The 15,776-nt window shown below is 49.1% G+C and overlaps 3 protein-coding genes and 1 non-coding gene across 5 annotated transcripts; 1 reads left to right on the top strand and 3 right to left on the bottom strand.

Annotated features, from left to right (window-relative positions):
• The first annotated feature begins 5,076 nt into the window (after positions 1 to 5,076).
• On the top strand, positions 5,077 to 8,180 carry LOC120968339 (uncharacterized). Of its 2 annotated transcripts, none has more exons than XM_040395019.3 (3): positions 5,077 to 5,271; positions 5,355 to 5,800; positions 6,720 to 8,180. In XM_040395019.3, the coding sequence occupies exons 1-3, from the start codon at positions 5,154 to 5,156 to the stop codon at positions 7,563 to 7,565; spliced, it is 1,410 nt and encodes a 469-aa protein (XP_040250953.1). In that variant the 5' UTR covers positions 5,077 to 5,153; the 3' UTR covers positions 7,566 to 8,180. The 2 variants fall into 2 exon arrangements, with proteins under 2 accessions (XP_040250953.1, XP_040250952.1); XM_040395018.3 differs by having other exon boundaries at positions 5,088 to 5,271; positions 5,352 to 5,800.
• A 2,022-nt stretch (positions 8,181 to 10,202) lies between these two features.
• Positions 10,203 to 12,026, bottom strand: LOC109767342 (uncharacterized). The gene has a single exon (XM_020326106.4). It carries the CDS (start codon positions 10,687 to 10,689, stop codon positions 10,450 to 10,452), a length of 240 nt encoding a protein of 79 aa, XP_020181695.1. The 5' UTR covers positions 10,690 to 12,026; the 3' UTR covers positions 10,203 to 10,449.
• A 1,569-nt stretch (positions 12,027 to 13,595) lies between these two features.
• TRNAA-AGC (transfer RNA alanine (anticodon AGC)) lies at positions 13,596 to 13,668 on the bottom strand. The gene has a single exon. It is a non-coding gene; the product is annotated as a tRNA-Ala (tRNA).
• Positions 13,669 to 14,436: 768 nt separating this feature from the next.
• On the bottom strand, positions 14,437 to 14,938 carry LOC109767343 (uncharacterized). Its single transcript, XM_020326107.3, has one exon. The coding sequence runs from the start codon at positions 14,831 to 14,833 to the stop codon at positions 14,588 to 14,590; it is 246 nt and encodes an 81-aa protein (XP_020181696.1). The 5' UTR covers positions 14,834 to 14,938; the 3' UTR covers positions 14,437 to 14,587.
• Positions 14,939 to 15,776: the final 838 nt, after the last annotated feature.

The following is a 15,776-nucleotide window of genomic DNA, read 5'->3' on the forward strand; positions in this document are numbered from 1 at the left end:
AAAACATTCCAAGAAGACTATCCGAACAACAAGCGTAGTACATACTCGACCGCCATCACATACATTAAAGGGCCTACCCTGAGTCAGAAAGACAAATGCGTGTCACAACCAACACCGGTTCCCTCCGAAGACAACTGAAACTCATCCACCCATCTATATCTATATCTATATCTATATATCTATACCGGAAAGAAAACATTCGTCTGCTATAAAAAAAATTGCTGTATATTGAAAGTCGAACTAGGATGGCAAGTGATGCTAACGCAACACACAAGCCAACTCACCTAGACAATGCTTTTGATATTAGGAAGTCCAGCCTCAAGTCTGCTATAATTTAACTTTTTTTAGGCAAAGATAAAATTTAACTGGGCTGACCTCCAGACGCCCCGGTTTGGTCTGGCCCACGTATACTCTGCTGTTTTTTTTTCTTTTTGTTCCTTTTGCTTTCCATATTTCCTTATTTCTTTTCTATTTTTCTTTATTTTTTGTGTATTATACAAATTCATTGCGTATTTATAGACGATAATATTCATCGTATTTAAGGAAGTTCTCACCCTATATTAAGATAATGTTCATCATGTTTCATCAAATGTTCATTTTGTATTTTAAGGTTATTCTCCATATAACACTAAAATGTTCAATATGTATTAGAATATTGTTCAGTGTATATCACAAAAATGTTCAATGTGTGTTTAAATATTTTTTAGTGTATATCACAAAAATGGTGTGTACTTTAGAATTTTTCAGCATATATTACAAAATTGTTCAATATATATGTGTGTAAAAATTGCACATCGTATATAAAAAATTCAATAAATATTCATAATTTCAAAAGTTTCTTCATGTATTTCAGAATTTTGATCACTTTTTCAAAAAATGGCCATGTTTTAAAAGTTTGTTCGAATTTGAAATGTGTTCACAATTTTCATGCATTATTCACAATTTTCAAGATTTTTTCATATTTTCCCAAAGAAATGTTGACAAATTGAAATAACGATTGCCGATGTACTTAGTACGTTACATTTAGTGCTGCGCTTTGCCACAATCAGTAGGTTTCTCTACTGGTTAGCAACACATCTATCCATTGGGTTGTCGCGAGTTCGACTGCCACACATGCCATTATATTTTTTCGTGACATCCAGATTGTCACCGAGCTGTTTGAGGTGGCCATTGAGGTGTTCGACATGGGACTGCACACCGGTCTCTCCCATTGTGAAAGCAGACGATTACTTGGTGTGACTGTGTGAGCATCACGCTGGACTAGATGGCCTTATGCGTATGTACACCATGGACCGGGTTCTCCAACCGTGACACCGGTCTCTACCATCGCGAATACACTCAGCTATATGATGTCACACTCACACACAACATGGATGTGATGTGGTATTGTACATGCATGTGGTGCGACGACACGTCGGGCAGCATGCCGGCCTCGACCTCAGACGTGATAGATGTGCATGGCAAGGCCCATAATTACAATAGTGCTGGTGGTCTTGGCGATTGATCCTTTGCCCTGCCATCTAGAATTTAAACAGCTTGCATAGCTAGCTATAACTTATAATCACCAGGTATGTCTTCTCCAATTAGTTTTCTCCTTCTCCACCCTGAGCTCCTTTTCTAATTTTAGCCGGAACTTCCTAATCGAAGACAGTAGATCCTAATGAGATCTCATATAAAAATACATCCATGATATTAATATTTTTCATTTGAGACATTAGGGACAAGCGCAAGTATAAAAAATCACCTCTAATTGTTTGCACACAAGTGACGGTTGCACCATGAGGTTGGTGACAGACGAGCACATGATATTTTGTTCTCCCGTTGCAACGCACGGGCATGTTTGTTAGTGAATTCTTAAAAGAGGTTGGTGAGTAGGTGGCAGGACTTGATCGGTCCCGACGTAGGCAAAGCACCCCTAAAGATCAACCTAGAACAATGAGCATCAAAGGAATGCAACACAGGACCTCCACAACAATGAGCACCAAAGGAATGCAACACAAGACCTCCAAACCGTGTCTGCTTACATAATGCTTCGAACTAAGGAACGACGTCGGTGATGTTGCCATTGTCAATTCAGAACCGAACCTAAGCTTTCGCCTGGAGACAACAACCAAACTCAAATGTCGGGGGGGAGGGGGGCACACCTCGACGATGCCTCCAAAGAGGGGAAGGATACTCGCATGTGGTGGCGCCGCCGCCGCTGACCGAAGATAGGCATGATTTCATTTGTAACATTGCACACCTCCATCCCCACTCGCCGGATTTCGGCAACACCGTCCATGTTGGACACTTTGCCGCCGCATCCGCACCTCGTCATCATAGCTGAAACGTCATGGTCCACCACACCTGTGCGAACAAAGATCACACAACATGTCTTCCACCTCCCACGCGACCGAGAACCCGCAACCGCGAGTCATCTTCCTCTAGTCACACAATCAAGGACCCACCACACCGCAACTATTACACCAACTCTAGGCGGACATCCACACAACAGCTGCGGCCCCATGACCGAGATCAGGCCCGGATTGAGCCCAGATCTGGCCCTTGCCACGACCTCCAGGAACACCCGCACCATAGCCAGTGGCGGAGCTAGGAAAATTGAATGAGGGAGACCAAGTATTGTTAAGTCTTGTTAGGGAGGGCCAGTTCATCAAAATACATCTGGCAAAAACATCACAGTTTACGCTAATACTAGGCTCAAATCAGTAGTGTTAGGGGCGGCCAGGGCCCCTGTTGGTCCCTATGTCTCCGCCACTGACCACAACCTCCAAGAGAGTCCATCGAGCCGCCAACACCTCCGTCACACCTCCCTCCGCTGCACTGTCGATGCTCCTGGATCCCGCGCTGCTGCCACCAACGACTCTCCCATCGCGCTCTCACCTTCCCCGTACCTCCCGGCCTTGCTCCGCCGCTCTGATGAGCCTTCCATCGTGCACCGTGTGAAAACCGCTGCCACTGTGCGTCGCCCACTTGATGTCGTTGCTCTGCACGAAGGAGGCCTGTCGGGGCGCGACCGCCACCTTCGATGGCTGGGCACCGCCACCACCATCGATGCTGGCAGCAACCAACGAAACCACAAGGCAGTCATTTCTTTTCGAAAACACTAACGCCCACATGTGTGGGCGTTAGCCAACTCGCCCACACGCCTCGATCGCCACCCAGTGCCTTTTACACGAATCTTGGCACGAGAGAGCTGATTTTGTGTGCCACGTAGGAAAACTCGCGTGTGTGGCGTATGAGGGAGTTCGCCCGCACGCTGTTTTCCCTCCGAGGTCAGTGGTCGCGACTCGGGGCGTGCGGTGGAATTGCCGTCGCGCCCGCACGCCCCGCACGACTTCTGTCCCCCATCTCCCACGACTGCCCATTTTCCCACTCTCCCACACCCAAGTTGTCATTTGCCATGTTTTTTGCAGGTTACATGGCAACCGCCCTATTCGTAATTGTAAGCAGATGGCAACTCTCTTTTATCCCGAACATGTTATTGTTGCCACGTCTGTTTTTGTAGCGCTACATGGCAACTGTCTAGTGTTAGTAGGTGGCAACTCCTAAAGATACCACCGTAGTCCACATGCCCGTCTCCTCTCCCACACACCAAAAGCTATCAGTTGCCATGTGTTTTTGTAGGGTACATGGCAACTGCCCTAGTGTGCTTGTAAGCAGATGGCAACTCTCTTTTACCCCGGACATGTTTCTTGCCATGTTTTGTAGTGCTACATGGCAACTGTCTAGTGTTAGTAGGTGGCAACTCCTAAAGTTTTCAAATCATGGCAACTGTAGTAGACCAGACCATACATGGCAACAGTTGCAGTTGCCCAAAAATGGCATCCGACACTTGACCTGAGATGGCAACTGCAGTTGAGCAACCATGGCAACTGTAGTTGTCCGACATGGCAACTGTAGTTCAGCGACATGGCAACTGCAGTTGTCCGACATGGCAACTGCAGTTCAGCGACATGGCAACTGGAGTTACACGTACATGGAAGAGGGTCCGGACTATAGCAATCGCGGCGGGACCTGTGGTTACTGCCACGCGGGGCGTGTGGCTCGCAGGCGGGGAGGGGCGACGGCCGAGACGGGTCGTGCGGGCCGCGTGGTCGCTCGCCCGGACGTGCTCATGCGGGCGATCGCGCCGCACACCGAACGTGCGGGCTGTGGCGGGGTGTGCCCGGACGTGCTCGTGCGGGCGGGCCTGTGTCGATGCCACACGGGACGTGCGGCAGATACCCCCTAGATGCCACACGTGTGGCAGTTATCGACGTCCTTTCTTTTTTGCTAAGGTTTCAGGCCTCCGGGGACGCCCGCGCGAGCGATCCCTCGGTGGGATGCTGCAACTAGTGTGCAACGGAGATGGAACCGCACCCTGCAGAACTGCAACCGTGTGTCGAAGAAGTTGGGAGCCCTGCGACGCACCAAGCATTCTTTGGCTGCAACCACCAGCTCCGGCTGCAAGCCTGGAACCGGCGTGCAGCAGAGCTGCAACCATGGGCTGAAGAAGCTGGAGCTCGACGACACATTGGTCTGTGTTTGTTGTGATTGTCAACGCGATTTGCTGAAACCGGTCGCGGCCATGGCAACTTTTTTGCACGGCTGCTGATGCTACGAGGTTGCCCACACGCGCTGTCGAAGATTTTTTGAGACAGCGATGACGACCTTCGTTGCGAGCGTGAGGCGATGACACTGTGACCCGCTCAGGGGGACGAGAGCTGCAGGCACGATTTATTTTCACGGCACTGCGGTACATTAGTGCGGTGAGTCGACGACGAGCTGGTGAGCAGCGACACCGGTGCTGCAAACGAGTGGCGGTGGGAGGGCAGTGCTGCATGGGCCATGTCCACGAGTGCGCGAATGCAGTGCTGCGATGGGGCTGGCCGGCGCTGCGCTCGGAGGAGAGCGTGCAACGATCCAACGGATGTGACGCAGTAAATCGGGCGGCTAGTAGGCGACCGACCGAAAAAGTGGGCAGGTCGGCCGGCGCGTAGCGTCACCCGACTTTCCTTTTCTCGTCTTCCAAATCATGCGAGACGAACGTTCAAAATTCTTTTTTTAAGAAACGTTCAAAATCATGCGAGACGCAGAAATTTCAATTAGTAAATTCTAACCAAAGTTTTGCTCTGCACTCTGCCGCTCCAGTCGCTCGTCGCTGGATCTACTCCATGGAGTTCCGCTTCCGCGCCGGGGACCGCGGGCCGCCCGGCCCCGGAGGCTCCCCGCAGGCACGGTCCTCCCACCCCCGCGACGGCTACACCGGTGCCGGTGCGCAGGGCACGCAAGGTAAGCACCGCCGGAGCAGAGCCTCCGACTTCACTCCCCGGAGCGCCCGAATCCCTGACGCTCCCCTCCCCTCCGCGCAGCAGGGCCTTCGCCTTCGCCTTCGCCTTTGCCGCGGCCGCCGCTCGACTGGGAGGCGGCGCGGCGGGAGCACCTCATCCGCGAGGAGGTGAGGCGGCGGCTCGTCGAGGAGGAGGTGCGCCGCGAGTTCGAGGCCAAGGGCGACCTCGCCTTCGCGCGCGGCCTCCACGGGGGCTGCTGGGGGCCCGACCCGTTCCTCGCCCTCGGCTGCTTCATGCCGCCGCCGCACGCGCCGATGCCGATGCCGATGCGCCCGCCCCCGTACGCACCGCCGCCGCCGCCGGTGCCTTTCGACGAGTTTGGTGCCTGGCAGGGGTTTGGGCCTCGCCGGCACGCGGGATTTGGGGAGAGGATGCCGTTCCCCTGTGAGGAGAGGGGGTGGTCTCCGCCGCCGCGGAAGCCGAAGCATAAGCTCAAGCTGGTTGAGATCGAGCCCTCCGGGACACCCGAGGTATGTGGGCACAAATCTTTCTCAGATTGTTCAGGCAAAGTCATTATCATCGTAGTAGTACGCCTGCAGTTCTTTTCCAGATTCGGCATCGAAAAACTGTTACCTGCCTAAAAAATTCCATCAGTATTTCTGTTATGTCGTTTCAGAGTTCTGCACTGTCTGTACATTTTATGTTTATTTCACTTGTCCTATTAGATTTAACTTTAGCAGCAAATTCTTGCTCCCTCTGTATCGAAGTATAAGACGTTTTTTCAGTTCAAATTGAACTGCAAAATGTCTTATATTTAGATACAGAGGAAGTAGAAGATATCTCATAAAGTCATGCATAAGTCGGTAATTCTTGGTATCTTCAGGAAATATTTCAGGGAAAGGCTGCGTACAATAGACCCAAAGTGGTCGGACCCTTCCCCGGACCCTGTGCAAGCGGGAGCTACATGCACCGGGCTGCCCTTTTTTAGTTCAATACCAAATCTTGTTGGACTAGACCGGGACAATTGCTATGATCTAGACAGAATATTGCCCTTCCAGATAACTGTAATAATCAACTAAAATATATGATTTAGGCAGATGGTGTGAACTTGAGTGGCAAAAAAAGGGTGACAGGTGAACATACTGATTCTTGTCAGCACTGTTTGCTGAAAGATATGAGGTTATTTTTGGAAGTGATATTGCTTACTGGGTACATCAGGGCTCAGATCAGAGTCAGAGTTTGAAAGGACGCTGATGAATTCCCATTGATTCTACTTGTCTCCATTCATTCATTTGATTGGTATTCGTATCTGTAGAGATACTTTAAGTCATGAGACATAGTTTCAACTTACAACCATCTGAATACCCATAACATGCTATTATTCTAGAGCTACAGGTTGTTGTTACATATGCACACCCAATTAACTATTGCATTGAATGTTCATCTCAGGCTCTTTCGCCAAGATTGAAGGTTCCAAGGATGAAGAGGAAACCAGATGCAAATGCTGCAGCTACTGTACCAAAGAAAGTACAGAAACTAGCCAAGGACTGGAGCTGTGCACTATGCCAGGTTAGTGCAACATGTGAAGCTGGTCTAAATGAGCATCTCGGAGGAAGAAAACATAAGGCCAAGTTGGCCCTGTGTGGCGCCAGCAAGGCTATCAAAGATGACAAAAACTGCTCGCAGACGACCACTGGGAATAAGAACAGCACAGATCCTTGTGATGCACATAAGAAAGTACACATGCTAGTAGACGGTGAAATGCATGAAGTTGTTCAGAAGAACAACTATCTGTGGTGTGATCGCTGCAGAGTCAGGTGTGATAGCAACGTCATCATGGCTGGTCATCTGAGGAGCAAGAAGCACAGTAAATTAAACAAGGTTTGGACATCGATAAAGGCTGTGAGGACAAATACCGATACTAAGGAAGGTTTGGCTTCTTATGGAAGTCAGGTAAATACAAACCACTCTACTGAAACTCCAGCGGTAATTGAAGGCGACATAAATATGACCAGTGAAGTAGATGAAAGTAACCCTGTAGAAAATCCAGCCAGGAAAGAAATCACAAGCATCACCACCGAAGTAGAAATTCCAGCGGTAATTGAAGGCGACATAAATATGACTAGTGAAGTCGATGAAAGCAGCCCTGTAGAAAATCCAGCCGGGAAAGAAATCACAAGCATCGCCACCGAAGTAGAAAGTATAGCCATGGCTACCGAAGTACATGAAAATAACCCTGTGGAAACTCCAGTTGAAACAAAGAAGGAAAGCACAGAGATGACAAATGATGTGTGACGAGTTGTGCCAAAGGAGGAGTAACAGTATACCTGCTCTTTATCCAAGCTTCTTGCTTCTACCCTTTCATTGGACATGATCTTATCGTGGAACGTATGTGGGGTTCTCTCTTACCATCCACATGTAGTTTATTGGGTAACAATAATGCATATGCGCAATGTTTTCTTGTTAAGTTTCTTAGATAATGGTAATCAAGGTAGAATCTTACAAGTCTATGAATCCAGTGCCATACATGGCTTCTAAGGTATCTAACTTGATTACCAGTGTCTAAGCAACTTCCATGAGAAACATTGCTGCCTAGAAGTATGTGTTATTGTTACTCATTGGACATGTCTTTGACATGGAGATTTCTTGTATCCAGTTTTTATTGTCGTCCTCTGTTTATGTGTAATGTGCTGAGGTGAGATGGGCTGAGCTGGTGACGGGTAGGGTTTCTCTGGGTGCTAACCTGACTCTAGTTTGTATTTTACTTAGGTCTTTTAGGTTTCTGGGCACAGGTTTACTTTTGCATAGGTTGTGTGGAAATTTGTTCGTTTGAGTAGTTGTAGCATGTACTCACCAATAGCTATCTCGAAAAGAGTGTACAACCAGTAATATATAGAGATTAGAGGCACATAGACTATCCAAGCATCTTAATGAAGAGAGAAAATGGCAGATATGAAATATCAGGTGAACATGTTCCTAAAGTTGTAAAATCCATTTACATGAGGTGTGGGTTTTGATGATCCTTAGCTTGATTTATTGAGTCTGTGAAGGTTGTGATCCATATCCATGCCAAAATTCAGTATCAAATAAAATGTTACTTGTGAGATATTTGGTACTGAAAGTTTGCATAGATGTGGAATATGGCCTTCCCAAGCACCATAAATTATTTTGGAGGTGATCTTTGAAACTTCTGCTCCGAGTAATCATGGAATTTGAGACTTTAGACCATTTTTGCTGGATATGCTCTCTCGACAGGTTGTCAAGAGCAGGTTAGCGTAGGTGTTGCTGGAAGAACACAATAAATCAAGGGCCACTTCCTGGGTTTGACACGGTCCCCCATGCTATGGTCCTGCTGTTATTTCTGTTAGGCAAGAGTTCAGCATAGAAGCAATCCATGATCTATGGTCCTGCTGTTATTTCTGTTAGGCAAGAGTTCCAGTGTCTCAGCATGGCTCCGCTGTTCTACCTGGTCCAGTTTGAATTCTGATGTGTACCCCAAATAGACCAGGTAGAACGTAGAAGAGCTGAGACACCAGAAGCATGTAGGGTATTCAAGCATTATGATGAAGAGAGAATGGCAGATATGAAATACCAATGAAGACACTCCTGAAAGTTGTAGAATTCATGAAAATGAGATGTAGGTTTCGATGATCCTTGGCTGATTTAGTGCTCGGGAAGGTTGTGATCCATATCCATGCCAATATCAAATAAAATGTTACTTGTGAGGTACTGGTAGTGAATTTTGCATTGAAGTAGATTGTAGAATATGGCCTCTTGAAGTACCACCATAAATTATTTTAGAAGTGATTATTAGTGGAATTTTGCGACTTCAGATCATTTTTGTTGGATATGCCGTCGACAGGTTTGTCCACAGGAGCATAGCTCAGGTGTTGCCTATAAATCATGGTAGGTCAGAAACCCAGTGAACGGCATGGCAATCTTGCAGCCATGGAGCACTCCATGATCTGTGGTCCAACCGTCTAATTCTGTTAGGCGAAGTTCCAGTGTCACTGCTCAGCTGTTCTACCTGGCCCAGTTTGAATTCTGGATTGTCATAGTCTGTACCCCAAAAAGATCTAGTGTTACAGCCTGGGTATCTTTTGAAATAATCAATATTGATATCTACCCGTGCCTACTCAGAATGTATTACATGCAACATGAACACCGACCGCATTGTGAGTTTGTGTCCCTGTGAATGTTACGTACACAGCACAGGTTCTAAACTGACTCTGCTTTGGAATTTATCCACTGTAGTACCTTTAGGTGTCAGGGCTCAGGTTTACTTGTGCATATGTTGTGCAGAGGTTGTTCTTTCTTAGTAGTTGGAGCATGCACTCACCAATAGCTATTCCAAAAGGAGTGTACCCACCAGCAATCTATAAAGGCATATAGACTTATAGAGTGTTGTAACATTCCATGAAAGTGAAGTGTAGGTTCAGAAAGGTTGTGTTCTGTTCTGTATCCATGCCAAAATTCAGTACCGAATAAATTGTTACTTGCGAGATACTGTATTTGGTACTGAAATCTTGCATTGTTGTAGAATACCGTCTTCCCGGGCATCCTAAATGATTTTAGAGGTGATCTCTGAAACTTCTGCATCGAGTATTCATGGAATTTTGCGACTAGACCATTTTTGCTGGATATGCCCTCGACAGGTTCGTCCAGTGCAGCTTATGTCAGGTGTTGCTGGAAAAAGACGATACATCATGGGAGATCACAAAACCCAGTGAAGTGAAGGCCATGGAAAAGCTTGCGGCCAAGAAGCAACCCATGATCTGTTGTCCTGCTGTTTTTTTTTTCTGAAACAGATCCAGTGCTATCAGCCTAGGTATTTTCTGAAATAATCTGCACTGATATCTGCCCTACTGGCTTGTGTTTCGTCAGAAAGTACTCGGCTAGACTGCAGAATTTTGAAGGTGCGTGACATAGACATACAGTAGAAACGCCTGTTGAGATTGGTCTATATCATCAGTACATACAGGCTGCAGTTTCAGATACACACATGTAAAACTAGTCTATCAGAGGTAAACAAACCACAATGCTGCTGCTGCTACAAACAGCAGATTAGAAGAAAGAAAAAGCCCAGATGCTGCTGCTGTTTACAACCGTGCGTTGACACAACAGGCGAAATCGATGGACTGAAACGTGGGTTCTTCTGCAGTCTGCACGAACGTCGCGGTCAGCCGGCGAGGCGCTTCTTCTTGGCCTCGGCCTCGTCGGTGGCCTCCACCTGCTCCTTGGCGGCGCGCAGGTCCGCCTCCGCCGCCTCCTGCTCGCTCCTCGCCGTCGCCTTCCGCCACACGCCCACCACGCTGGCCTTCATGTGCTGCACCCACTCCTGCACGGACGCGCCCAACGACGCCGCGCCTCTCGCCACCGCCGGCGGCGTCTCGCCCTCCTTCCTCCCATCCCCCTCCATCCTCACCGCCCGTGCACGGTGCACCGCTCGCAAGCTTCTTCTGCCTGTGCTGTTGCTATGAGAAGAAGAAGAGAGAAGAGGGAGGACGAGAGAAGAAGAAGCGCGTGTGTACGCTACACTACATAGTCGCCGGTGCCTATGATGCGCTGTCCCGGTACCAGCGTCTAGACGCGCCACGTGGGCTTGGGAATATGCTCTGCTGGCGCTCTCCGGGGCCGCCAAGTGGCCGGCCGACGCACGCGTGCTTAATGGCGAAGCAAAGGAGGGCGGCGCCGCGCGATCTGGAACCAGCGGCGAGGATTCGATGATGGGAACGAGGCGGCGTGTACCGCGCAGGCGCAGGCGCAGGCGTGTCGGCCGCCCATCATCGATCGCCGGCCGCGTCAGTTACCATGGGTGAAGCCCAGATAGCTGCTGTTCTGTTCCCCTCAGTCGCCTGTATCTCAGTTTCTCGCCTGACCGGCCGGAGCACCGCCGCGTATCATCCCGGCGCTACGCAGGTGATGAAACATACTTGCTCTCTCCTGTACGACCTCCCCGAGGTGATCCTCGTGGACAAGATAAGATACTCGTGCTGCTGCCGCCCAAGGACGTGGGCCGCTGCCGCGCCGTCCGCTCGTCGTGGCGCAGCGCCACCTCCACGCCCGAGTTCATGCTCGACCACCACCGCCGCCAGCCGTCGCTGCCCATCGTCGAGGGAGAAGGGCGCCGCCTCGGCGTCTTCCGTGGCCCCGTGGACAGCATGGCCTGCCAACGGCTGTGGCCCAAGCTCCCGTTGGTCAATCTCCACGCTGCCGGCCATGGCTTCCTGGTGGTATCCCAGTGCCAGCTGGGGTCGAGGTACCACATATGCAACCCGGCCACCCGCCAGATCGCTCCCATGCCACAGCCTGAGTACCGGCCAAGCAACACCATACTCGGCCTCTACCGGCACGATGCAACCAGGGAATACAAGACCATTGGACTGCCGACGGCGTCATCGCCTTCGCTACAACAGGCGGGCTCGACGAGCTCGATGGATATAATGCACCAGTCCACCACCGTGGCAACCTCCACTGGCTGCCCACGTGTCGTGTCGAGATTGTTGCTTTCGACACAGCCACCGAGTCGTTCCAGTTGACGTGCAATCCGACGAATGCGCACAATTTGGATACGTTGTTTGATTTGGAGGGGAAACTTGCTCTCGGTAGTCATGATTGCCGCCTGACATATATGGATGTCTGGGTGATGGAGGACTATGTGGCGGAAATATGGGGCCTGAAGTACTGGATTGACGTGTCATCAATACAGGCATCACCGCCACTTAATTTAGCTTCCTTCAAGAAGGAAAATAAAAGGAAAAAGAAGATGGGAACCTATGTTGCTCCAACCAATGCAGAGGCCGGGGATTTCCCCCTTTTCGAAAAAAAAAATGTTGCTCCAACCATGGGATTTCTCAGTGGGCTGGTTATGGTCAACGAGCGTGAGCTAATGGCCAGGTTCAGTGATAAACATCTCTTGCGTTGCAACATTGATCGTAAGTGGTTAGGAATGGCAAACATTGATGGGCAATATCACATGGAGCTTACTCCGCATCGCTTCAAACAGAGCATTTTACCAATACCGACGAGTTGAGATGCAAGAAGATAAGAACTACTCCCTCCGTCCGGAAATAGTTGTTCTAGAAATAGATGTATCAAGACATATTTTAGTTCTAGATACATCTATATTTATCTATTTCAACGACAAGTATTTTCGGATGGAGGGAGTATGTGAGTCATGCTACAACAACATTAGAGTATCACCGGGTCTTTATGCTTCGTGTCCAACATGAATCTGCTTTCTTCGGTCCAGTTAAATGCTTTAGCTCTATGATGAAGTGTGGCCAATTTAAGACCAACCGATATATTTTCATGCGGTAACGTCCGAGATCACATAGAAAATCCTACCATTTTAGTGATGATGCCGTGGGTAAGGATTTAGGATTTGCCTAATCTTTTTCATGTGGTTCACACAGTAAATGCAGAAACTTTCCCTTATTATTCTCTGGGCATTTAATCGTGGTTTGGCTTGACGCAAAAGATCGTGCCTGCAGTTCAACATCGAACTTAGTTTTGGGAATATATCACAGTGCAGGCTGGTATTCAAGTAGCACTGAGTATTCACAAGCTATTGTGCATATTGATAGAATTGGTATCTGCCAGGAAAGAGGGCATTGTTTCAGTCCCTTTCTCTCGTGTGCCCTTCCACCTTTTCTCATGGTTCTCCAAAAAATAATGTCATATGTACTGGTTGCTCGATTCTGCATTCAGAATGCAGTTCATTGTCAAAAATGGTTGACTTGTCCAATTATTCATAAAATTGTGGTTATTTGTAGCTAGAGGAAACAATTATATATGGTTTCACATGTTCTGAAAGACATGGCCCTCAAAGTAGATGAACGCGGCCCTGTCAAAAACCCAGTGGAAATTCGCTGACATGCATATGGTCTGATTGAGGATTGGATCGGAGTAGTTTGTATTTAGAATGACATAGAATTGTATAGTGGCATTTGAAATCATGATTTGGCTTGGAATACCGAATGCAAAGCATAAATAAAATTCAGGCTATCACGGTAATTATTTTCAGTTTCAGCATCACTCTTTTACTTCCACATCTAGCACCGCTACACCAATGCCTATTTGATTTTCTGAAATGCATTTGTACTCCTACAGAATTACATCCTGCATTAAAACCAACAGGAAGCATCTGATCCAGGATTTTGATTCTTGCGATGGCATGATGAAGTTTCGCTTGGAGCTCTCTTTTACCCTGATTGATAAAAAAGATGACAAAGAGGGTAGTTGCTATTGCTGTTTGATCTCGAAGTTAAGCCCTAGCATCTAAAAAAAAAAGTTCAGCCTTGCAAAGGGGAGAAAAAAACTAACTGGAGAAGTGGGGTATCGATCCCCATACCTCTCGCATGCTAAGCGAGCGCTCTACCATCTGAGCTACATCCCCAAGGTTTGATGCATTGGAAACATAACTCTCTATATAATACTCCCTCCGTTCCAAAACTTTAGTACAAAGTTGAGTCATCTATTTTGAAACGGAGGGAGTAGATATAAAGGTGAATACAAAGTTCAGAGATTTATCTCTGCACGGGCTCGCAAAACAGAGTTCCTGCTGATATGTTCAGTCCAGTTTCTGAAACTGAATCCTATTTGGTTCATTCCATAAGGAACGAAAGCAAGCCATGTATGATCGAGGTCACCACTCACCAAGTTCTTTTAGGTATCAGGTTTGCTTCTGCATATGTTGTGCAGATGTAATTCTGTTAGGCCAGAGTTCCAGTGTCTGCATTGCTCAGCTGTTCTACCTGGCCTAGTTTGATTTCCGGATCGTCATGATGTGCACCCTTGTGTTTTCAAATAAATGTAGACTGTTATCTGTCTGCCCTACTACCTTGTGTTGTGTGTACTTAGAATGTACCTCTAGGCAGAGTTACATGCAAAATAAGTATCCACTGCTTGTTCATGGTGGTTAAACTTGGGACTTCGCTGTGAATGTCGATGGTTGCTCGCGCTAGGCACGCTGCTTCTGAATTTCAGACTGGGGACGCCCTCTTTTGAACGCGTCGGCTATATGCAATTTCAGGTGATTTTGACTGAAGTAATGTGCATAACACAGTAATTTGCGTGCTGACATTGGTCTGGATCAGTACATACTGACAAAGATAAAGGATGCAGTTTCAGTGCAGATACGCGTGCAAAACCAGTCTCACAGAGATAAACAAACCACACTTCTTAACATCGTAACAAAGTTCATCTGGAATATTATTACAAAAACAAACAGCAGATCGAGAAAAATGGCTAGAAGTCCAGAACCTAACCCAAATGCAATGCATACAGCCTAGCAATCTCGCACGCAGTCACCTCCATCAACCACCGGCGAGGTGCTTCTTCTTGGCCTCGGCCTCGTCGGTGGCCTCCACCTGCGCCTTGGCCGCGCGCAGGTCCGCCTGCGCCGCCTCCTCCTCGCTCCCCGCCATCGCCTGCTGCACCGCGCCGACCACGCTGGCCTTGGCGTGCTGCAGGCCCTCCTGCACGGACACGCCCAACGACGACGCGCCCCTCTGCGCTGCCGCCGCCGGCGTCTCGCCGTCCTTCCTCCCGTCGGCCTCCATCTCCCCGCCGGTGGCTCGAGTTCCGGCGCTGTGCCTACACCACACTATACCGACCGAATCGGAACAAGAGAATAGAGAGGAGAGAAAAGGCAGAGGACGAGAGAAGAAGCGTGTGCGCACACGGCACTATATCGACCGGTAGCAGCATCTAGACGCGGCACGTGGGCTTGGGAATATGCTCTGCTGGCGCTCTCCGGGGCCTCCACGTGGCCGGCCGGCGCACGGCTGCTTCGGGTTCGGGGCAAAGCAAAGGAGGGCGCCGGCCGCAGGATCTGAAGCGAGGGGCTAGGATACGACGAAGGGAATGAAAGCGCCGTGCAACGCGCAGATGGTGGCTGCTGTATATAATCTTGCCGGACCGGAGCACCGCCGTCCTCTCGTGTCCATCTTCCAAGCTGGTCGATCTCTTGTACCTCCGTTGTGTTACTTCTTTTTCCATTCCTGAGCACCGAAGCCGTCGTTTGTTTCAGCTGACCCGCCGGCCAGAGCACCGGCGATGATGCAGGAGGGGTGCGGGACCGAGCCAGGCGACCTGCCCGAGGAGACCCTTATCGGGTACATACGGTTAGAATACAACTTGTAATAGGATTAGGACTCCTACTCAGTTTGTAATAGGGCTAGGTCAGGTGCAGCTTGGCTCTTATATATACCTTCTGTACTGGCACAATATTACATCAACAATTATTCAATACAATTCTACATGGTATCAAACTTTCGATCCTAGGGTATGGCTAACCCGCCAGCCTCGACACCGCTACCGCCGCCCAGCTACTTCGCGCGGCGCGCTGCTTCTCCTCGCCCGCCTGCGTCGACGCCGCCACCGCCACCTCCACCAACAGCACCTCCTCAACCATCTGGCTGGCGTCCAAGTCCCAATTACCGGGGCAAACACCCTAGGCCGCCGCAGTTCCGCACGGCACCCGCTCCTGCTCCGCCCCCGGCT

Source organism: Aegilops tauschii, chromosome 7, assembly GCF_002575655.3.
Source record: "Aegilops tauschii subsp. strangulata cultivar AL8/78 chromosome 7, Aet v6.0, whole genome shotgun sequence".
NCBI lineage: Eukaryota > Viridiplantae > Streptophyta > Magnoliopsida > Poales > Poaceae > Aegilops > Aegilops tauschii.